The following is a 23,954-nucleotide window of genomic DNA, read 5'->3' on the forward strand; positions in this document are numbered from 1 at the left end:
TCCTCTAAAAGGACAACCAAATGTCGACAAGTGAAATTCTGGGTCGGGTCAGTGATCAGCAAGATCCCAAAGTCGAAATCGGACTAGGTATTGTAGCAAAGGAGGATGAGAGATGGATCAGAAGAAGAGCGGCGGAGATGGGTGGCAACGGAAGTTGGGGTTGAGATGAGGTAAGCCCAGTCATTGGAAAGGGATTTGAGTCGAGTCACGAACCTAAGAGGTAATCTAGAAAGGATACCTAAAATGGTATTTTGGGTTAATGACAATGAGGAAGCCATGGTTCTCTACTTTCTTCCTGAACAAGAAGAATTCATTCAAGGGTTTCATCTGTTCTTCTTTTTGGGAGTCTGGTTTTTTAAATTTAGTAGGACTGATTTGTTATTTTTTGAAAGTTGAGTGACTGAATTGAAAGTTGAGTGACTATTTTTTCATTGATATCAAAGTTGAGTGACTGTTTTGTCATTTACCCTTATATATTTTTTGGGTTGGAAATAACTTGGTGGTCGGTTAACTACCATGTCACTTTTTCATTATGTCTATAACGGAAAATGGTTAAAAGGACTGTTTTGTTATTTTTCAAAAGTTGAGTGACTGAATTAAAACTAGAGTAAATGTTTTGACAGCTACTTCAAAATAGAGTGACTGTTGGTGTAATTTACCCTTTATTCAATTTATAATACCAAAATCGAAAATGGATCAATTAAAAACCGATTAAATAAAAACACCAAGGGGTTATGTTGAAATTATCGAGGTGGATAAGATAACTACTCAAAATCTTCTTTGAAATTTAAACGGGAAATAGCATTTCAGAAACACCTGAAATCTGAGATTTCTCGTCCCAAATGCAGCTTGCTGTCTATATCTTCATCGTACCGATTCCTAGTAATTTTTTAAGTTCAAACCCTTCCTTCCTTTTGTTTTACAGCTCCTATCGTTTTAATCTCTGCATTCTTCTTCATTATCCTGCTACGTGCTTCACTTCAATCTTTTTCTCACAATACCCTCTTCCGGGGGTTTTCCACGCTTTCTTTTTGTCAGTAACATACCTGATAGCACAGAAAAGTGAAAATGCTTCAAAGCACTTGACTTTTAGCTTTCATATTTGTTTTTTTAATTGTTTTTCTGCCATTTATTTAGCAACAATATTTGGCTTTCATGCTGAAATTATACCTTTTAGCATAATTACTACCATTCCAACTATCTTTATATCTTCAGGCTTTCAGAGCAAAGACTTGATCCGGGAACTCAAAAAATGGGTAGATTTTCAATACCCAAGTTGGGAATTCTACTGTTATGCTGCTTAGCAGCTGTTTCAGAAGCAACATATGCGAAGTACAAAGACCCAAAACAGCCAGTGGCTGTTAGAATCGAAGACTTAATGAGCAGGATGACTTTGGCTGAAAAGATTGGCCAAATGACTCAGATCGAGCGCAGCGTTGCTACCCCAGATGTGATGAAGAAGTACTTTATTGGTATAAACAGAATCACCTTTCGAACAATCTTTGTTGTGCCAATATTTTAGTTTTCACATGTTTTGATTAAATTGTTTAGATATCTCATTTATTCTATTTCTATGATTGTCTTCCTTAATTGGGAAATACACTATGATGTGTTCTATTGGTTAACTTTTCTCATTTTCTTATAGTAAAATGGACATTTGATAAGCAAATAAATCCACTTATAAAGGTTTCTAACTTTACTACCAATGTGTAATGCAGTAATCTTTTTTTTTTCCTTATAATTTGCCTAAATGGTTGTCTCACTTAATGGTATTCTTTAATGAATTGGGAGGTAATTGGAGGTTCTATGGGTTTTGTAGGGAGTGTTTGAGTGGCAGAGGGAGTGTGCCGGCCATAAAAGCTACTCCTGAGACTTGCATTAAGATGGTGAACACAATTCAAAAGGGTTCCTTATCCACCCGTCTTCAGATTCCGATGATATATGGGATTGATGCAGTTCATGGCCACAATAATGTGTACAAAGCTACTATTTTTCCTCATAATGTTGGTCTTGGAGTGACCAGGTAAGGCCTATATCTTTGAGGGAAACATGTTATTTGATTTTCTATTTTTCTTATTGTTCAAGGTTATACATTTTGCCTGAGGTTTGGACTTTCCCCTTTTGATTTGTTACATAGAAAGTTGTTATCCTATGTTGTCTTAAGTTTCTTATTGTTAAAGTGGAATGATGCTTTCAGGTAGAAATTGTAATAGTACCAACTTTAATGGATGAAATTTTGAACAATTGCAAATTGCATTCTCATTGAAATATTAGAGTAATCTTTCCATGAATTTGGTGTTCTATTCTACTCTGTTTTTGAAATATCAAAATGGACAACATTCTGGGAATTTACAGAATGAAGAATAACGAGATAGCTTAAGTTACATTTGAGTTTTGATACCCTATCAATCAAGCAGGTGATGGTGAGACTTGGAACTAAAGTCAAATCAATAGTTCAAAGATTTCGTTTTTGGGATTATTTATCTTTTTCATTTGCTCTGCAGGGATCCTCAGCTTATCAAGAAGATTGGAGATGCAACTGCTCTCAAAGTTAGAGCTACAGGAATCTTCTATGTTTTTGCTCCATGCATTGCGGTAATGCTGAATATTGTGAGAAGCCTAGACCATGTGTACTAAGAGTGCGTTTGTTTTTACTTCTGCTGTTGATGTTTAATAGGTTTGCAGGGATCCAAGATGGGGTCGATGCTATGAAAGCTACAGTGAGGATCATAAGATTGTTCAGTTAATGACTGAGATTATACCTGGTTTACTAGGAGACATCCCTGGCAATTCTAAAAAGGGTGTTCCCTTTGTTTGTGGGAAGTAAGTCTTTACTATAAACACACAGTTATTATGGCAAATTCCCAAATCACGAGTTTCCTGAGTTTCTCGTAAATCTTTTGTACGTGCTTAGGTGTAATCATGTTGCAGGGTTGCATTGCAGAACATTTAGAGAGCGTTTGGTTCAGTGTATTACCCAATCCATTACACCCCGATTACGCGTGTAATACATTACGCCCCTATTCCGGCGTTTGGTTCGCTGTAATAGGTATTACGCGCGTATTACATTACGCCCCTAATCCCCAAATTGCCGTGTTTTCTAATCCCTTCCCAATTCGCTGTAATAGCTATTGCGTCCGGCTTCCCTCCCCATCTCTCTGTTTTACCCTCCCTCCCTACCCGACCCTCTCCTCTGCTGTCCTCGAAATTTCTCCTCCCATTTCCCACTGCTTCCGTTGATTATCTGTCCTCATCATTTCTTCTCGTCTCGGTGACTAATTTCTCTTCCCCATTTCCTCCCAACCCTATCTGCGCCGCACACCAAAACTCTCTTTTTCTCTTCAATATATTCACAAAATTGGAAATTCCTGATAGCTTAATCCATTGAAAAAAGAGTGAAGCGTTTCTCGGGTCATCACGTAGGATCCAATATCGGGTGAGTTTTAATTCTGACCCAAATTAATCTGCCAATTCTTTTGTTCGACAGTCTTTTATCAAATATTTTTGCATGGTTATGAATCTTTAGTCTTGATAGTTTCGTTGAAATTGCTATTTTATTTTATGAAATTGTTGCTGATTTCATTGGAATTATTGTATAATTGCACTTGTGGCTTTTTATTCTTCAAGAGTTTAATGCTGATTTCATGGTTATGAATCTTTTAATCTTCGTAGTTTTAGTTAACGAAAGTTTTTCGGGTTTAATATCCCTTGCTTTCGATGGTGATTTCATATAAATTATGTGCGTGTAATTTATAAATCTGATTTTCAAAGAGCAACATCAAAAGTTTAAAGCATATACTTCTTTCAAGAAATCATATTTCCATTTTCGTATGACAAATTTTGCATTCATGAGTTGAGTTTCTATTTTCCTCATTGCGACCAAAGATGGCACATTATTCGTGCAATATTTTTATGTTTTGTTAAAGTTCCATAATTCAATAATATTATTTAGAGAGTAGATATCTTGTTTATATTTGTCAAATTCACAAACACTGCAAGCGGATATGTGAAAACTGGTGAAGTCCATGAAAATCAAAGAGAAGCTTTTGTTGTATTAGTGAAAATTCGTGTGGTTTTCTTTGTTGTTTAATTGTTTATGGTGCGTTGTTTTTTTTTAATTTCTTGTATATCAGTTTAATATTATGGTTAATAGTTTCGGTTGTGGTAAGGTTGTAAAATAGTAATTAATTTACTCGTAAGTGATTATACATTTTAGTGTCACCTTTGTCATTTACTTGGTCTTGAACCGCTCTTTTGATTTTGTTCTTAAATTTTGGAAGCTTAATTTGTTCGATGCTAAGCTTTGTCTTAACTATGAACCTCTAGAATCTAGATAATTGCATGCTATTACTCATGCTATGAACTAGAAATTTTGGTCATGTTTGATGATTGCATATCTAAAGCAAATGATGTTTCTCCTACATTCTTCACCAAATCATTGGCTAAATTAGCTTATCAATTGTTGTTGTCTTCTTTTGAAATTAGGTTTGATGGATAAATTATGAGCATCAAATCACTTTTGAAGTTAGTTTGAATCTTTTGCTCGGTTGATGATACATATGCTGCATTGTGTTGTTTGCTAATGGGGATGAATGTGGGGAATTAGAGGCCGGTGGTTTGTTATGTATTAACTGAGTGCAACTTACTACATGTAGGATGTTAGGCAATTGAATTTACTTAATATGGTTGGTTTTATGGTTGTGCCATGACTGCTTCCAGCATTCTTGAAAAACAAAAGAAAAATTATTATCTAGTCTTCTCATATTGTAATGAAAAGAGGACACTTGCTGGTTCGGGCTTTTATTAGGAAGAAAAGGGAGGTGAGAACTAATTACAAATAATGAGGGAAATGAGGAGGCAGTTTAGTGTAGGTTATTGAACTTGGAATTGGATTTAATGGTTTGTCGCCTGGTATCATACAGAACAAAGAAAATCCAGTGAATCCTTTGAAAGCTATGCAATTGGATTTAATAGTTTCATAGTTCCCTCTTTTTGTGTTCTTAATTGCTGCTTTGCTTTTAAATTATACTGCTACAATTAAATTTGGAAGTTATTATTAGAAGCATGTTTCCGATCATCCAACTGTGACATGTAGGATGTTTCTCTTCATTCTCCTTGTTTTCTCTTTTGAACCACAACAGTTTTCCTTATGGACGCAAAAGCTCCTATCCTAACAGCCATTCCCTTTTTTAATGTTTAACAATGTTGCTTCTTTCTCTTTTAATTATCTCTTCGATACTCGCCAAGGAACATTATCTCATCTAGAAAGGATGGATGTCGTGAATGGAGTTTATGTGTACATCCATGAGTTTCCGACCCGATGTATCTTGGCATGATGACTATTTGCTAGAGATGGTTGGACTTTTAATTAGGAATTTGGTTGAGGTGTGGGTGGGGTCATCAAGTACTCTGTAGTTGGCGCTGAATTTTGTGGTTTGTAATTGATGGATTGCTTGTTGACTGTTCTGTGTGTTTTACTCTTGGGATTTGGTGTTTATGTTTTTGAGGGAATAGTGAGAGGTTTGATATGGCTCATGGATGATGATTGGTGTATGGTTGTTCTGTGCTTTGATATACTATATTTAGCTATAGCATAAATATTTTCCCCCAAAAAAAATGGTTGATCCGAGCACTTTTCTCATTACAGGTAACATTTTTCCAACACTTCCACATCGCAGTCGTCCCAGATTTGAGCATTACAGGTTAGTTTTCCATTGGTATTCATGGTTTTGTTTGTATGTTTTCCCTGATTCCATGTTTGTATTGATGTAGCAGGTTCTGTTGTTTCCCAAATGAATATGGTTTTGTTTGTATGTTTGTAATGCTCATTAAAGCTTTTGTTTGTATGGTTATGGTTATTCTTTGCATGACCATTGTTCTTTTGAATTTATCACCAAGTTATATGTTTTTACTATTAGGTAACATTTTTTTAAAGAGCATTATGCCTACAAATAATGGGCTTCAAATCACAATTATTTGTACATGTAAATACAATCATTAATAATAAATTTGTACATGTAAATGAGATAAAAGTTATATATTTTTATGAAATTATATTACCATTTAAAATGTTATTATCTAGTTTTAAAACTTCAATTTCATTATTAAACTAAATCTTCATTCTTCATTTTATTTATTTTGAAATTAGAAAACCTTAACTAAACTAATCATCAATAAAAAAATTTTCAATGATCAAACTTTGAACATGCTTTAAGTAACTAATCAATATATTTATACGATATCATTTTAGGTCAATTAATTTGGGTGATTTTAATTAACTAATCAATATATTTAAATGTCCAAATTATAATGAGTTTAGTTATAATCTAACAAATACCAACCTTCAAATTTTACCTCAATTAATTTTACCTCAATTATACATAATATATTAAATTTTAATATAAGTTTTTGAAGAAATAAAATGCTCATGGATTATAATTAACCTTTTATGCACGCAATACATGTTATTTAAAACAAATGTTAATTGATTCAAACATTATTTTTCCCTATAATGGAAATAATGTTATCTTAATTATAGAAATGGATAAATGGACTGAAATTTATTATTGTCTAATTCTATCTTAGATTTTAAGTCAATTACATTATACATAAAATATTCCTCATTCATAATATGATTTCCTATAATACATAAATTATAATTGTGAAAGTGTAAGGAAGTTTTTAAAATTAACGTATATATAATATGATAAATAAAATTATACAAATTTTACTTAAAAAGTCAAATTTGGTGTTAAATTAATAAATTCTATAGAATTCTGAAATTTTAATAATAATAATTTTTGATGAAAAATGCTAAACATGTATTTTAAACTTGATACTAGAAAGATAAGTAACAATTCTTGTAAAAATAAGTCCTCTTCAAAGTTATATATATTTTTACAAAATGAAATTACCATTTAAAATGTTATAAAAGTTATAAAACTTCAATTTCATTATTAAACCAAATCCTCATTCTTCATTTTATTTATTTTGAAATAAGAAAACCTTAATTAAACTAATCATCAGTAATTAAATATACTCTTTCATTATTATTTGGGTGATTGATAAAGAAATGAAATTAAAGTTGCAACGATATCATTTAGTAGATAATTTTTTGCTTTGTGTGTTCTAAATTTGTGCTGTTTATTTTTATTTTATAATGTGTAATTGCAACTTCAATTCTTTGATAGTGTGTTCTAATTTTAAAATGTTGCAGTAATGGCTCGTCTGCCTTTAATTGCACAAAGTGTGAGGCGTAAAAGAATTAGTATTGTTGTGACAATATGGTTGGAAATCTGTAGAATCGCGATTTGGTTCTTATTTAGAATGGGTGCCAGCCTTAGCCTACATAGACCAAGGATTAGGTCCTATTTAAAGGTAAGATTATTTCAAGTCTTTATTATATTATTATTGCATGTTGTTTGCTCCATAATTTTATTCGAACCCATATGAGTAGTGATCCCATTGAAGCGGAGGTGGGAGAAGGATTACCTACAATTAATGTGGTGGATGACGATGAACCGAATATCACAAATATTCATCCATCTGATGCTTGGGCTACTTGGAGGATGGAACTAGCCAACCAAATGTTCGATGAATGGCAAGCATCTAGAAATTAGTTTGTGAAACTTTTGTATTGATTTTTGTATTGTACTAAACTACAGAAATTATAATATAATTTCTTCTAATTCAGCATGTGTTATAATTTTAAATTTTTTGTGCTATGGAACTTTTGATTCATGATATTCAACTTAATTACTTAGATTTTATAAAGTGTTGACCTTTTGAATCATGATATTAAAATAGTAATTAATATAATTTGTTTTTTTTTTGTTCTTAAGATCATTATGTCAGGTGTTCCAGAATCAAATGCTCAAGCTTCTCGAGGAAGCAAAAGAAAATGGGTTCCCGAGGAAGATGCAGCATTAGTTTCCAGCATGGTGGACCTGCACAATGTTGGAACATTTAATGCTGATACCGGGTTCAAAGCCGGTTATTTGAACGAGTTGGAAAGAATGCTACAAACGGTTTTACCAAATGCAATGTTGAAGGCGAAACCTAATATTGAATCAAGGATTAGGTTACTTAAAAGGGAGTGGTCAATCGTCTACGACATGCTTAATGGCCAAAACAATAGCGGTTTTGGTTGGGACGAGCATAGGCAGCTCGTTGTTGCTGAAGATGCGGTTTGGGAGTCCTATTTAAAGGTAAGATTATTTCAAGTCTTTATTATATTATTTTTACCAAACTTACGACTAATATGATTTCCTCATTTTTTTAGAGTCACAAAGAAGCCGCCCAATTCAGATTTCGTACTTTCCCTTACTATGACCAGCTTACTACCATATACGCAAGAGATCGAAGCAAGCGGGAGAGATGCTCAAACAATTCTTGATGTTCTTGAAGAAATACATGCTGATGATGTACGTACTACTGAGATATGAATGAAGAGAAACACATTCTATGATGCTGGTCGACGTCTCTTTAGACGACATGGATGTTTCTGGTACGGATCCGCGAGGAGATCGAGACCAAGGGGGTTCCTCATCTTCAAACAAGAGAAAGAAGAAATCTGATGCTCGTGATAATGTGTTTTCTTCATTTAATGAGGCTGTCACTTTGTTCGGGGAGAAAATCCAGGCCGTTGGCGATCAAATCAGTAGGAGTCTTGCCTCCGAGGTGGTAGTTCAGCAGAAGTCAGAACAACATATGGAAGAGAGAGCTTCAAATTTATATTCAGCCTTATGGTCAATTGAAGGTTTAACCGACGATCAGCGGTATGATGCATTGAGTAAAATTCCCGACCATCCAACTCAAATGATCGTTTTCTTTAGTTTACCTTCAGTTGCCCGATTGGAATGGGTTAGGAGATTTCTTTCTTACCATTAAATATCAATGTTCAAACTTTTGATGTTGTAAAACTATATAACATATGGATTATAATGTACAATTTCATTTTCATCTAACCTTTTCTTAATATAAGTTAATTATGTTTATGCATAATATAATTCTCAAGTTATATATTGATTTTAGTAAATTCATATAAGAACATTTTATTATTAAGAATTTTATGAAATTATATATCACTATATAATTATATTTAATATTAATTATTTTAAATTGTATAAATTCATATAAGAAAATTTTTATTATCAAGAATTTTATGAAATTATATATTATTATTAAATTATATGTAATAATTATTATTTTAAATTATACAAATTCATAAACTATAATCATATTAGTTATAATAATTTTAAATTTTATTAAATCATATATTTAATTAAATCATATTTAATATTAATTATTTCAAATTTTCTTTTATAGTATCATATATTATGATTTGAGTAAATTCATAGAAGAATATTATTTATTAAGAATTTTATTAAATTATATATTTTAATTATAATATATTTAATAATAATTATGTTAATTTATATTTTACAAGTATCATATATTATGATTTGAGTAAATTCATATAAGAATATTAATTTTAAGAATTTTATTAAATTATATATTTTAATTATAATATATTTAATAATAATTATGTTTAAATATGATTAAATTATTTATTATTGATATTAATCTTATTAAAATTTAAATAACAATAACAATAATAATTTACCAAAACAAATTTATGCTAATTATTAAGAATTTTATTAAATTATATATTTTAATTAAAATATATTTAATAATAATTATGTTTAAATATGATTAAATTATTTATTATTGATAATAATAATCTTATTAAAATTTAAATAACAATAACAATAATCATTTACCAAAACAAATTTCTGCTAAGGGTATTCTAGTCATTTTAGTTTTTTCATTATGCTATTACACCTCTATTACACTCAACCAAACACAGGATTACTATTACGCCTCTATTCCATTACATTCAACCAAACAGTTGATTTGCTATTACACAGCTTTTCCATTACACCTCTATTCCATTACACCTCTAATCCAATACACCTCTAATCCAATACAGCGAACCAAACGTGCTGTTAGTCTTCAAATATACAACATGACTTGAATAATGGAAACAAAGTACTAGGTCCACCAAACTCTTCATTATGATACCTCATTAGTTGGATGAGAATAAATTATCTGATTTGCTGATTGGAAAGTTATTTCATTGTTCTTGAAGTTTCTACACCCAATGTCGAAAACACTTTTTAAAACAAAAATGTTTGGTTGTCGACTTAAAAAATAGAAATGGGAGTCGCCATCAATCCTTTATTGGGGTAAGGTGTGACCAGATCACCTTGAAAATAATTTTAGGTCTACGAATTTTGAGGAAACAGGCTCGGGAGTTGGTTACGCACGAGGTAGGGTTAGCACCCTCGTGACGCCCAAAATTGGTACCAAATTAATTGTTTAATGTCTTAATGTCGAAATTTTGAAAAGATTTTAAAATACGACCTTTTAAAATGATAATGTACCCTTATCTTGCAGAAATAAATTGTCACACTCAGTGAGTTATGGTGCAACAATTCGATCTTCAAAATTAGATTTGTTCCCTTTTTTAAGAAAATCATGTATTTTGAGAAGGATATTTGATCATTTAAGTCAATCGGGAAATCCGAACCCGTGAGTTAGGGATCAATTTCTCGAAATTCTTAAACATCAAACATTGCCTTTATTTTAAAATCGAGATAACAAAATATCGTATCCAGTAAGTTAGGATCCAACATTTTGAAATCTTAAGAATTTTATTTTAATAATTGAATGGCTTTAATAAAAATGGGCGCTTGATTATCTAATTTCATTGAGAAGAATCGAAGCCTAGTAAGTTAGGGCACAATTCTCTCGGGCACCTATGAACACCAAACCCCTTTTTTAAGGATTATGAAATAAAACGATTATGAAGCGTTAATAAAAATCAACTTTTACAAAAAGAACATAATTGAATCACAATACATATAATGTAAAAAGATAAATAACAATTTAAACTTAAACTAGAGACAATTTAACAAATAATAGGCAAATACAAACATTGATTTTAATCATATTATACAAACATCCATATTAAAAATTAAGCAACCCATAAATTCATAATCAATTAAAAAGCAGAAAAAGACAATGGTAACAATAAGTAATGTGAATATTTGATACAATTTGGTAATAGAACTAAGGAAACAAATAAAAGATTTGAATGAATTTTAATGAAAGATTTAAAAAAATTTAAGTAACAGTAAACACTTAAAATGAATACCTACATTTTGATTTATATAAATAAAATCTAGTATAAATAATAGTATATACATAATAAAAATATATAAAAGTTAAATAAATAAAATGAAATAACAACTTTAAAAAGAATAAGGTTTCTATACATAAAAGAATTGAAATTAATAACATATTATTATATATATACATACATATACTAAAATGCTATATATATACATATAAAAATACCAAAAATATTTTCATATAAATTATGCACATATACAAAAGAGTCATATAATATCATTATGAAAACAAGGTTTAAGTTATGTTTTAAAATACACTATGCAAAGATGTAGAACAACAAATAAAACATTTCGAGAACAAATGAACCAATAATAATATCAATTTTGAAAATAAAATACATAATAGAAATTTTGAAATAATATTCAATAAATTTAAAGCATATTAAAAGATAATAATTTGAAAGGATTTGTATACGATTCAGAATTAATAAGGATCAATTTAGACCATAAACAGAATTAAAGGGAAAATATCAAAAATGGAATAAAATAGCGGGCCAAAGCGTGACGTGCGGATAACATGGGGACCAAATGGGCAATATTTCCCATACCCAAAACGCAGCGTCCTTGCGTGGACCAAATCGGAATGGACACAAAAATTGCATGGCCAAATTAGACGAAATATAAAAGTTTATTTGGAGGCATTACAAGAAAGAGGGACTAAGTGCACAAAAATCCCATCAGACCCAAAACGCGCGGGTCGAGGGTAATCAGACGACGCCGTTTTGAAGCTATCACATTAGCTACAAACGGCGACGTTTCAGGTCCTGCGATTAAAACTAAAATAAACTAAAAAAATCTAACATTTTCATCAAAAAGAAAAAAACCTAAACTAAAACCTCCTGCGCCGCTAGACGACTCGACTCCTCAGGTCCTCCCACCCCCACTCGACTCCGATGATGACGGAGAGAGTGGTTGCGGTCACCAGGTATATCCCTCTTCCTTTTTACTGTTCTTCTCCCAACAAACTATCAATAGATGTAAAATGAAAGAAAACAAAAAAAAATAATCTGCGAAAGAAAAAAAAGGAATCACCTTTTGGTATTGTGATTTTTTTTTGTATTCTGATTGCGTATATTGAATGTGTGTGTTATAGCATGCTCTTGGTCTTTTTATAGTGTCTATTTACAGATAAAAATAAAAATAAAAATCCACACAAATCTCCCCCGCTCTGTTATCTTTGCTTTTTTTTTTCTCTCTGCCCCTTTTGTGTGCCGTTGTTGTCTGTTTTACTACTCATTTGTTCGTCTCTTACAGGTACGGTGTGCAGAGGTACGGACGTGGCACGTACGGAGGTGAAGGCGCACGCGTACGAGGGCTCGTCACGCGCAGAGGGAGAGCGAGGGGACATCACTACTGCGGTGCTGGGAACCGTTCGTCTCTTACAGGTACGGTGTGCAGAGGTGCGGACGTGGCACGTACGGAGGTGAAAGGCGCAGCGTCGAGGCTCAAATCGCCGCAGAGGAGAGCGAGGGACGTCACTCTGCGGTCTTTGGGAACCCTTGCTGCTAGGGTTTTTGGTGTTTGGGGAAAATCTTGGGCTGAGTTGGGTTCTGGGCTAGGCTAGAGTTTGGGTTTGTACTGGGCCATTTGTAAATGGGTTTGGCTTGTATTTTGGGTCTTGTTATATTTTAGGGTTAGAGTCTGTATTTTTTTAAGTTAATCTGGGCCAATGTAAATGGACTGTTTTTGGACTGAATTTTATTTATTATTTTTTCTTGGTTTTTTTTCTGCTTATTCTAAATAGGCCTCGGGCAAATTGGGCCTACTACACCCAACGCCCATATTTGACACATTTTCAGACATGTGCATGGAGATATGACCTTCAAGGATCCTCAAAATATATGAAAATACATAATAATAATAATAATAATAATAATAATAATAATAATAATAATAATAATAATAATAATAATAAAAGGTTGAACATACCTATACACTCACACCCAAGTCCGAATAAGTTAATTAGAAAGTGGAAGCAACCAAGTCCGAATAAGATAATTGGAAAGTGTCTGCCTCCTTTAGATGTATAACATTTTTCTATAGTGGTCAGCTCAGCTATCTACTGCTTTATGCTGAAGTTAAGGTAGGTACTGATCAAGCAAAATATTAGCCCCAGCTTATATATTGAACATCTAAGTATTTTCCAGTTATTTGCATCTATTTCTTTGTTTTTTTCTTCTTCGGTTATGCATTCTAACTGGAAAAATGAACTCTAGGTTAGCATAAAGTAGACAATTCCCTTCACTTTTTCACCTGATTCAGTGTAAGTAGCTACTGAAATTTCATTTCTAGGAAAAATGATAAATATGAAGTTTTATAGGTTCTCATAATGCATGCTTGAAGTAGTTAATCAAACTGGTCGATTAAGTCTTAGTTTTTAACTAGTCAATTGATTTCCATTACTAGAAAAAAGGTGGCAGCCTGTGCTAAACACTTTTGGGGAGATGGAGGTACGACAAAGGGCATAAATGAGAACAATACTGTGATTAGCTTGAATGGACTACTCAGCATTCACATGCCAGCATATCTAAACTCTATTAGAAAGGGTGTTGCAACAATATGGTATCCTATTCTAGTTGGAATGGGAAAAAGATGCATGCTAATCGTGATCTTGTGATCGGCTTCCTGAAAAACAAGCTAAAGTTCAGGGTAACAAAATAACTTGAACTAAATGTGTATCTACCTACAAAAATCAGTGTATAGCATTTCGTTTGACATATTTTTTTGGGTGTATTTCAGGGTTTTGTTATATCAGATTGGCTCGGTATTAATAAGATCACCTCTCCTCCACATGCTAACTACTCTTATTCTGTAGAAGCTGAAGTTGGTGCTGGTATTGATATGGTCAGTGAATATTTAGTACTATTATTATCTACGTCATTTATTCAACTATTTGATGCACACGCTGTACCATTTCTTGTTTAATATATATAATTTCCTTTGACATCCCCTCAAGCATTTAAGATTTTATACGCAATCTCTGGGTGTTGTGCAGATCATGGTTTCTAATTTCACGGAGTTCATTGATTTCCTAACCTATCAGGTTAAGCACAATATCATTCCAATGAGCAGGATTGATGATGCTGTAAAGAGGATCTTGAGAGTAGAATTTGTCAAGGGTCTCTTTGAGAATCCGATGGCTGATTAAAGCCTGGTAAACCAACTAGGGAGTCAGGTACCTTCCATTGAACCTATTCTGTTGTTATAAATGGACTTCGATGCTTGCCATTTATTGTCAGACATTGGCTTTATTAAACAATATCGAACTTTGAACAGGAGCACAGGGAGTTAGCAAGGGAAGTTATGAGGAAAACCCTTGTCCTGCTGAAGAACGGTGAGTCTACTGATAAGCCATTGTTACCCCTTCCCAAGAAAGCAACTAAGATACTGGTATCCGGAACTCATGCTGATAACTTGGGCTATCAATGCGGAGGCTGGACCATCACATGGCAGGGTCTTGGTGGCAATGATCTCACTAGTGGTACGTCTTGAATTCAATCTTTAAAATATATTCAAGCATATAGGCATCATTTTGACAAATAGAACGACCCAGAAACGCATTCAAGTTTTCGTCTGGCGGTGGCCTCCAAAATCTGAACATGGTCATGTTAAAATCTATTCAACATAATAGAAAGAAATCTTCTTTACTTGCTTTTCACAGAACCAACTACAAGTATATATAGCGTACAACGACTCAAAACTGAAAGTATTAATAGTTATCTAACTAATAACTACATAGTAACTGAAACTGTTATTCCTAACATTCCCCATACTAATCAACTCTTGTCATCAGTGACTACTTCTTGACTTAAATCACACACACATAGCTGTTCTCGAAACTTAGTGAAAGATCCTACTGATAGTGGCTTTGTTAGTACATCTGCAATCTGATCTGAAGCAGAAACGTGACCTACTTGAAGAACACCATCTGCAACCTTTTCCCGGACAAAGAATAGGTCCATCTCAACGTGCTTAAACTTTGAGTGAATGACAGGATTCCCTGCTACTGCAATCGCAGCTGAACTATTGCACCAAATCAAAGACTTCTTAGGAATTGACACATTCAACTCAGTCAATAATGACTTGATCCAAACCAACTCAGCAGTGAGATGTGCTACACTCCTGTATTCTGCTTTCGCCGTCAACCGAGAGAAAACTTACTGCTTCCTAAGCTCCAGGAGATGGGATTCCCCCCAAGAAACACACAGTATCCTGAAGTGGACCTGCGATCATCCACATCAGAACCCCAACTTGCATCCGAGTATCCTTCAAGAAGAAAATTTGACGATCGAATGAACTTCAGTCCATAATTCAACGTCCCTTGTAGATACCTTAAAATTCTTTTTACAGCCTTAAAATGAACATCCAAAGGTCTGTGCATGAACTGACAGACCTTGTTAACAGAGTAAGCAATATCCAGTCTTGTGATTACTATATACTGCAAGGCCCCAATAATACTCCGATAATGATGATCATCCTCCACTGGGCTGCCAGAAGTAGAAGAGAGATGACACGTAGTGACCATTGGTGTTGGCAGACTATTCGACCTGTCCATGGACTCCCATTTGAGAAGATCTAAAATATATTTCTTTTGCGAAAGAAAAAGTCCTTGTGAGGTGTAACGAACTTCAATACCAATGAAGTATTTCAGCTTGCCTAGGTCCTTTAATGAGAACTTTGCATGAAGTTGGTGGACAAACTCTCCTATGGCCTGATCATCATTTCTAGTGATGATAATATCATCAACGTAGACCAGCACATACATTAACTGAGACTTTGACCGAAGAATGAATAAAGAGTTATCTGCTTTGGAAACTTCGAATTTCATGGACACCAAAAACTCGCTCAACTCATGAAACCAGGCCCGAGGTACATGTTTAAGACCATACAAGGCCTTCTAGAGCTTGCAAACTAACTACTCACCATTGGTCCCTTGTTGTTCGAACCCTGGAGGCTGCACCATATAAATTTCCTCACTCAGATCCCCATTTAGGAAGGCATTGTTAATGTCAACCTGCCTAAGGGACCAATTGAATGACATTGCTAGTGCAAGAACAGTTCTGACTGTAGTTAGCTTAATAACAGGGCTGAACGTCTCTTGAAAATCGATGCCCGCTTCCTACAAGTATCCCTTGACCACAAGCCTGCCCTTGTATCGAGCAACTGATCCATCAGCATGTCTTTTGATCTTAAAGATCCATTTACAACCAACCGCCCTACGCCCTTCAGGTAGCAGCATGAGATCCTAGGTATGGTTGGCAATTAAGGCATCGTATTCAGCTCGAGCAGCTTCTGTCCAAGCAGGACTTTGAAAAGCTTCAGTTATGGTCAACGGCTCTTTTTCAATCATAACTGAGGCTAAGACTTTTGGCTTAAAAATTTCGCTCTTAGACCTAGTCTGCATGGGGTGAATATTATCTATTGCTGGAGCTCTTGTATTACATTCAATCTGATCACATGAGGGAGACATTGTCGTTTCAGGAGAACCGTGAACTGAAGAATGAGACGGTGTATAACTTGGTTGTGCTGCAGAAGAAGGTACTACAAAAGTGGTGCGGACTGGTGCTACCACACTGCCAGAAGAATTTCCAGAGACAACAACAGGAAGCATTGTCTGCTTTTGACAATAATCCCGCGGGAAATTTGCTGGGAATTTCGAACAAAAGCCATCATGAAATGGAAACCTATCTTCATCAAAGCGAATATGACGAGTAAGATAAACACGACCATCTTCATCCAGACACCGGAACCCTTTTACATTTGGAACACCTCCAAGGAAAACACAAACTTTAGACCAGAAATTCAACTTGTGTTGTTGAAAAGGTCTCAAATCTGGGTAACACGCACAGCCAAAGACGCGAAAAACACCATAGTCAGGCTTGCGATTATAAAGAACTTCATATGGACTTAATTGATGTAGCACCGGAGTAGGGAGCCTGTTTGTTAAGAAAATCGCATGCGCAAAGGCATAACACCAGTACTTCAACGACACACCAGACTGAGCTAGGAGTGATAACCTCATATCTACAACCTGCCTATGCTTCCGTTCAGCAACTCTGTTCTGTTCAGAGGTGTAGAGACACGTGACCCTATGTTGTACACCTAGACGAGAGAGTTCCTTAGTTAAAACACGATACTCGCTTCCCCAATCAGTTTGTAGCATCTTGATAGATCGACCAAACTGAACTTTGACCATCTGATAAAAGTTGACAAAACAGTGAAGAACCTCAGATTTGTTTTTAAGGAAATAGATCCATGTGTATTTACTATGCATATCAACAAACGATACGTAGTATAAAAATCCATTGGAAGGCATGTGAGTTGGCCTCCAGACATCAGAGACCACAAGTTCAAAAGGAAATTTGTATACAATTTGCGACAAAGAGAATGGGAGCTTATGAGCCTTGCCCATCTGGCAGGCCATACAAATACGATCCAAATGACTTTGTACAAAAGGAACTTTACAATACTTCAATACATGAGCCAAGGTAGTAGAACAGGGATGTCCAAGTCTGTTGTGCCAAAGAGTGGCAGTTGAGAATTGAGCACTATTGACTAAGCATGAGCTAAACTTCAAACCCGATCTGTCAATACCAAAAGCAGACTTGGAAAACTGAAACCTGTAGAGACCATCATGCATGTGGCCCTCGAGAAGAGTCTTCCCTGTCTGAAGGTCCTTCACAAAACATAGAAAAAGATGAAATTCAAAGTAAACTCCATTATCTTTAGTGAACTGCCCCACAGACAACAAATTTTTGCACACGGTAGGAACATGTAAAACATGTTGAAGGTGTAGAAGTCTAGAACCAGCCACAATAGTAGAAGAGCCTACGTTAGCTATAGAAGCAGACTTACCATTACCTATAACGACTTCACCTGTACCTATATATGGAGAGACAGACACCAGATTAGAATCGTCAGGGGTAACATGATTCGTCGCACCCGAGTCTGGATACCATGTTTGACTAGAAGTTGTAAATGAAGAACAAGAACACGAGCCAGAACAATGAACAGGAGAGCATGCAGTTGTAGGAGCCAACCCATGAGCTTGATGAAAATTAACCGAAGGGTTTTGACCAAAGAAGTTCTCATCAAACCGATGATAACAGTTTTGCACAATATGACCAACTTTGCCACACAGTTGGCATTGAGGTTTAGACCGAGACCAACCACGACCACCACCTCTGGTTCTCCTACGCGATCAGCCTCGGCCTGAACCACGATCCCCTTGCCTAAAGGCTTGAGAACGAGGAGGTTTCGAAGCTGCTGAATTATCTTGATATTTGGTTAAGTTTGCCTGCACAGGAACTTCAGAAAGTAGAGCCAAATGTCTAGCCTCACAATCGAGAAGTATGTCAGTCAATAAATCTAAAGAGATGGACGTGGCAGACGCAAAAACTCGTATGGATTCATATTCAATGGGAAGTTCAGATAGGATAACACTAACTTGTTCCCTTTCTGTGACCAAACTACCAACAGCCGTTAAGCTATCACACAAAGTCTTCACCTTCAACAAATACTCTTTAACTGTCAAACCAGCTTTCTTGATCGAGTATAATGCATGGCGCAAACTCGAGATCTTGATATCTGACGTAGTACCAAACCGTCTCTCAATGGTGGCCCAGACATCAACACTCGTCTTGGCTGCAGTAAGGTGAACTAAAACTCCATCCGTAACTGTCGATAAAAGCCAGGAAGTAAGAAACTTATCTTGCTTTTTATGAACAAGAAAAGCTGGATTATCAACAAGACGACCATCAGCTTCAGTAATGACCGCAGGAGGAACCGAAATCGTTCCTAATACAAAACCTTCCAGCCCGTAACCTTCAAGAATCAACAATAACTGATGCTTCCGCAGCAAGAAGTTGTGCTCTGCAAATTTTACCGTATCATGTTTTTGAAAATACTGAACAGTCAACGACCCGCCATTTCCAAGATCAGGTAACTGAATTGCCCCACCAGTGTTGGAAGAATGATGCGGAGTATCAGACCCTAGTACTGCTTCAGTATTCATGGAGATGCAGAAAAGAAAAAAAAATCTGATCAGAAAAGAAAAATAGTGGCTCTTCATACCATGTTAAAATCTATTCAACATAATAGAAAGAAATCTTCTTTACTTGCTTTTCACAGAACCAACTACAAGTATATATAGCGTACAACGACTCAAAACTGAAAGTATTAACAGTTTGCTAACTAATAACTACTTAGTAACTGAAACTGTTATTTCTAACAGGTCACATATCAGGCACTGGTTTTCAACATCTGAAATGAATCAATTGGTAAAAATCATTGTGCAAACTTTGCTAGTGCTATTAATGATTCATCTTAAGGGCGTAGTTTAAGCTTTGTTGAAGTCCTTATTTTCTTATATATTGGATGGTTTCTGGTATCATGTAAGCTTTAGATTGATCGGTGATAGCATATATCAAATCGAAATATTCTACATTCGACTTAAGACAGTCTGCATGACCGCAGGCACCACTACCCTCCAGGCAATTAAAAATACGGTTGATCTAACCACTCGAGTTGTCTACAGTGAGAACCCTGATTCAGACTTTGTCAAATCCATCAAATTCTCTTTTGCCATTGTTGTTGTGGGAGAACCCTTGTATGCGGAAACATTTGGTGACAGCCTGAATCTTACATTATCCGAGCCTGGTCCACGTACTATTTACAATGTTTGTGGGGCTGTGAAATGTGTTGTTGTTGTTATCTCTGGCTGGCCGGTTGTCATGCAACCCTATCTCTCGTCAGTTAATGCACTCGTAGTAGCATGGCTTCCAGAGACCGAGGGCAAAGGTGTTGCTGATGTGCTGTTTGGTGACTATGGGTTCACCGGCAAGCTTGTAAGGACATGGTTCAAGACTGTTGACCAGCTCCCCATGAACATTGGTGATCCGCACTACTACCCTCTTTTTCCATTTGGATTTGGTCTAACTACTAAACCTACGGAAGGTTAGTTAGCCATTGCTCTTTTTAAAACAATTGTCATGGAAAAGTGTGGGTTGTAATATCAAGTGTGTTAACATTAGTGTAAAAAATTGTGGTAAAAAGTTGTAATGTTAATTTTAGACGTGATATTAGACACTAAAAAGTAAATTAATTTAAATTATTTAATATAATATACATGAAATGTACATTTTAAATACCTTTTAAGTAATTAATATAAATATTTATATAACTAATGGTGCATGAAATATTTTAAAATTTTAAAATATAATGATAAATTATTATTTTAATATAATAATTAATAATATTTAAATAATAATAAATGTTGGATGCAATGGCAAAACACATTGCTTTTCCAAAAAAATACAAGTTCAAACCTTAAAAATGACTTGTTAGGAGAGACAATTAGAAACTCATAACATGGACAATAAAACGGGTATAAAAAGTATCAAAAAAAAATATTCAAAAAAATTGGATAAATATAATCAAGAGAGAAAATGTCTTGAAATTAGGGGCGTGCATTCAATCAATTCGGTCCTTTTGTGACAATAAACAAATAAACTAAAAATTTTATACTAACTGAATTAATCAATAGAAGTGATCGTGGACTGAGTCACAGCAGGATTTTAGGCCCATTTGATAAACTCAAACCCAATATAAAAAAATAAGTCTAAAATTTTTTCAAACCCAACCCAAATTATAAATGCTAACCTTTAGCCCAGCCTAGCCTATATTAAGTTTTTTTAAAACTATTTTATTATATAAAACAAACTGAAATGCAAACTAAAACGGATCTGAATGAAAATAAAATAAATAAATCGTTTATACATAAGACTCTATTTTCATTATAGCTCAACATAAGATGCCAAGTTACTGTATTTTCATACATTATATTAGTTTGTTTGTTCAAGTTGAAGGAGAAGTATTGCAATAATATAATGTAAATATAAACTTTATTTTGTTAGTTCAAAGGGAATACATTATATTTGTTTGTTTGTTCAAGTTACCGACTTTTTTTTCAATTTTTTCGAGTCAAATCGAGTTTTGCTCACTAAATGTACCTGTTTGATGCAGAGGAAGTGTAACATAATGCCCTTAGCTGCAAGAGAACAATAACAATACAACACAAATAGATAAATTTGTTCATCCATTTGAACCTTCAAGTACATGGATTTACCTACAATGTGATTGTATTATCATCAACAAGCAGTTAAAATTGAAAATAAACACAAGAACAAATAGAAACACACACACACACACAAAAGCTTTAAGTGCTTAAGCAATGATAACATAATGGAAAGCATATACGAAAAAAACAAAAGCTACTGAGCCCTTATTGGCAAATTCGGTACTTGTATGTATGCATATGCAAGTGCATGTGTCTGTGTCTGTGTCTGGGGCTGTGTACGCATGCATGTTGCAGCAGCTAAACTCTGTTCCTTTTTCTAGTCAGTTATTCAACTTCTAAATGGCATAAGAACCAGCAAAGCTTATTCCCATCAAACGAAAGCAAAAGAGATCAATACCCTATGATTTTTCAAGTCATTCTTTGTGTTTTCCCAGTTGTTTTTTGGTCATTTTCCCCCTAACTGACATGCAAAGCCAATTGCTTTTAAATTTTTGCTACCTTGCATGCAATAAGGACTTTGCAAACTTCATTAGCCAATACTAGCCTCTTGAACATCATCAACAAGCAATTAAAATTGAAAGGAAAAGGTAGATAAAATTAAGTACACAAGTAACAGAGAATAAAAGACTTTTAACTCAAATAGCAGATAAACACAAAAGCTGTTTTGCATAACTTGTGATTAGAGTACCAATATTCCCTTAGTGCAATGATTTAAGACTTACTGTTAAAGAGTTATAGATTTCCAATGAAATTAATCACCACTGCTTTTATATAATAAGTGGAATATTATTGTAAAGAATAGACACTAAACAAATTTTCCCTGGAAGAAGAGAAGAACTAAAGACACTCAAATTGTAGACTATGACAGTAAAGATAATTTTTAGTGACACCAATGATGAAAACTGGAGAAAATTATCTCAAAAATGCAAAAATGAAAGCTAAAAATAACCAAAATATCTCATAAAGTTTTCGGTGAGCTATATAGTTCAGTAATTTTTGTCTTTCTACATAGGTCCTCTCCTTCCTCCATCAATAGCATGTCAGCAGTTAGAAAATACTAAAAATTAAATAAACCCAGCTATGCTCAGCAAACTGAGTATGGGACGTGAGTTTAAACATTCCATTAATTAAAATACACTATAGCAGCCAATTCTATGAAATTCCACACCAAATACAACATCCGGCAACAAAAGCTCCAAGATAAAGAAGAAAAGACAGTTCACAAGAGTGAATATATAATTGATCAAACATAGTATGTAAGATCAAATTAGATACAGAGACTAAGCACAAGGTGAACACTAAGCACAATCGTGTTCGAGATGAGAAAACCTAAGAAAGTTTCTACTGAAAGACATCAACCAAAACAAATTAAAACTCAAACTTCTAAGGCATTACTCGTAAGTTTACTAGAAAATACCGAACTCCAAAGTTAAGGTACTTGTGATGAAGAAGATGAAAACGGGGTTGATGGTGGAGCTTCTCTTTGAAGTTCCTTGACAACAGCAGCCAAAGCCTCAGGGTTTAAACCCAAATCACAGAGAGCAACGAGGACCGAAAGAGTATGCCGATCAAGACCCGTATCAAGAATATTTGACATGTGAAATGCCAGATCTAGAGATTCTCGGGCAGTTCGTGCAGCTTCTGGATCCATAACACAACAGGCTACAAAAAAGGGGGAAAAAACCTTCAGAAAATTATGCTTGATTCAGCAAATTTACAAATAAATATTTAACAACACACTTACAGATGCATTAATAAATGCAGCTCATGAAATTAATCAAGAACTAAAACAGATTTTAAAGTGGCTTTAATTGAATAAAATTAATAGACAATACCACATGAAATCATCAAATAATCCCCAAAGTATATATAAAATCGAAAGTCCCACTATCCAACCATGAACCAAACACCTATGTTTAGCAAAGATAATAAGCAATCATCAGAAATTCATCCATAAATCATCTAAAGGAGCACTCAAATCAGTTAAGCAGAGACGTGAGAGCGTTTTCGAGTTTTTTTTTTTAATTTCCCACTAATTATATAATTTTAAAAAAGCATTATGGATTTCGTACAAAGCTCCACCCCTTTGTCTCACCTTTAACCATCAATAAATCTCTCCTTGGACTAAACTTAGAAAAAATGGCCAAAAAGGAAGAAAGAAAAAAAAAAACCCCTAGTTATGGTGAGAAGATTGAACCTCTCAACCTTATTTGATATGTACATATGTATATATAAGGCTCAGCAGAAGAGCATATAACTTGGGAAAAATCAACAGATCCAGAAACTTTCAAAGCAAAACAAGCAGAAGAACACTACTTCACCTACAAGAAGTAACAAGCATGAAGATATGATGGAACAAGGGAAACCCAGAATTTAGGACACTGTTAATTTTATCTACGAAGATGAATTTAGGTTAGCGGTAAGCAAAACTCAATTCGATTCGAAAAATTAATCAAATTAAGTTATTCGAATTATTCAAGTCAACTCAAATAAGTAATTCAAGTTTTGAGTTCGAATAAAATTAGATTTTACAATTTAAATATCTCAAATAATAAATTGGTGTAAATAGCATTCGGTCCCGGTCAAGTTTAAAATGAACAAATTGGTCTCATTCTCAACAA

The 23,954-nt window shown here is 34.2% G+C and overlaps 2 protein-coding genes across 2 annotated transcripts; one reads left to right on the forward strand and one right to left on the reverse strand.

The window, feature by feature from the left end:
- The first annotated feature begins 744 nt into the window (after window positions 1–744).
- LOC105793243 (uncharacterized) lies at window positions 745–20,335 on the forward strand. Its single transcript, XM_052633498.1, is given in 10 exon segments — window positions 745–1,472; window positions 1,792–2,023; window positions 2,505–2,595; window positions 2,678–2,823; window positions 13,662–13,810; window positions 13,813–13,904; window positions 13,995–14,099; window positions 14,251–14,430; window positions 14,532–14,736; window positions 19,731–20,335. Coding segments are annotated over 10 exon segments (1,905 nt in total). The 5' UTR covers window positions 745–1,252; the 3' UTR covers window positions 20,216–20,335.
- Window positions 20,336–22,439: 2,104 nt separating this feature from the next.
- LOC105793270 (mitotic-spindle organizing protein 1B) lies at window positions 22,440–23,588 on the reverse strand. Its single transcript, XM_012622204.2, has 2 exons — window positions 23,429–23,588; window positions 22,440–22,995 (listed from the first exon to the last, which is right to left on the reverse strand). The coding sequence occupies exons 1-2, from the start codon at window positions 23,436–23,438 to the stop codon at window positions 22,763–22,765; spliced, it is 243 nt and encodes an 80-aa protein (XP_012477658.1). The 5' UTR covers window positions 23,439–23,588; the 3' UTR covers window positions 22,440–22,762.
- Between the last annotated feature and the right edge of the window lie 366 nt (window positions 23,589–23,954).

This window comes from Gossypium raimondii, chromosome 7 (assembly GCF_025698545.1).
Source record: "Gossypium raimondii isolate GPD5lz chromosome 7, ASM2569854v1, whole genome shotgun sequence".
NCBI lineage: Eukaryota > Viridiplantae > Streptophyta > Magnoliopsida > Malvales > Malvaceae > Gossypium > Gossypium raimondii.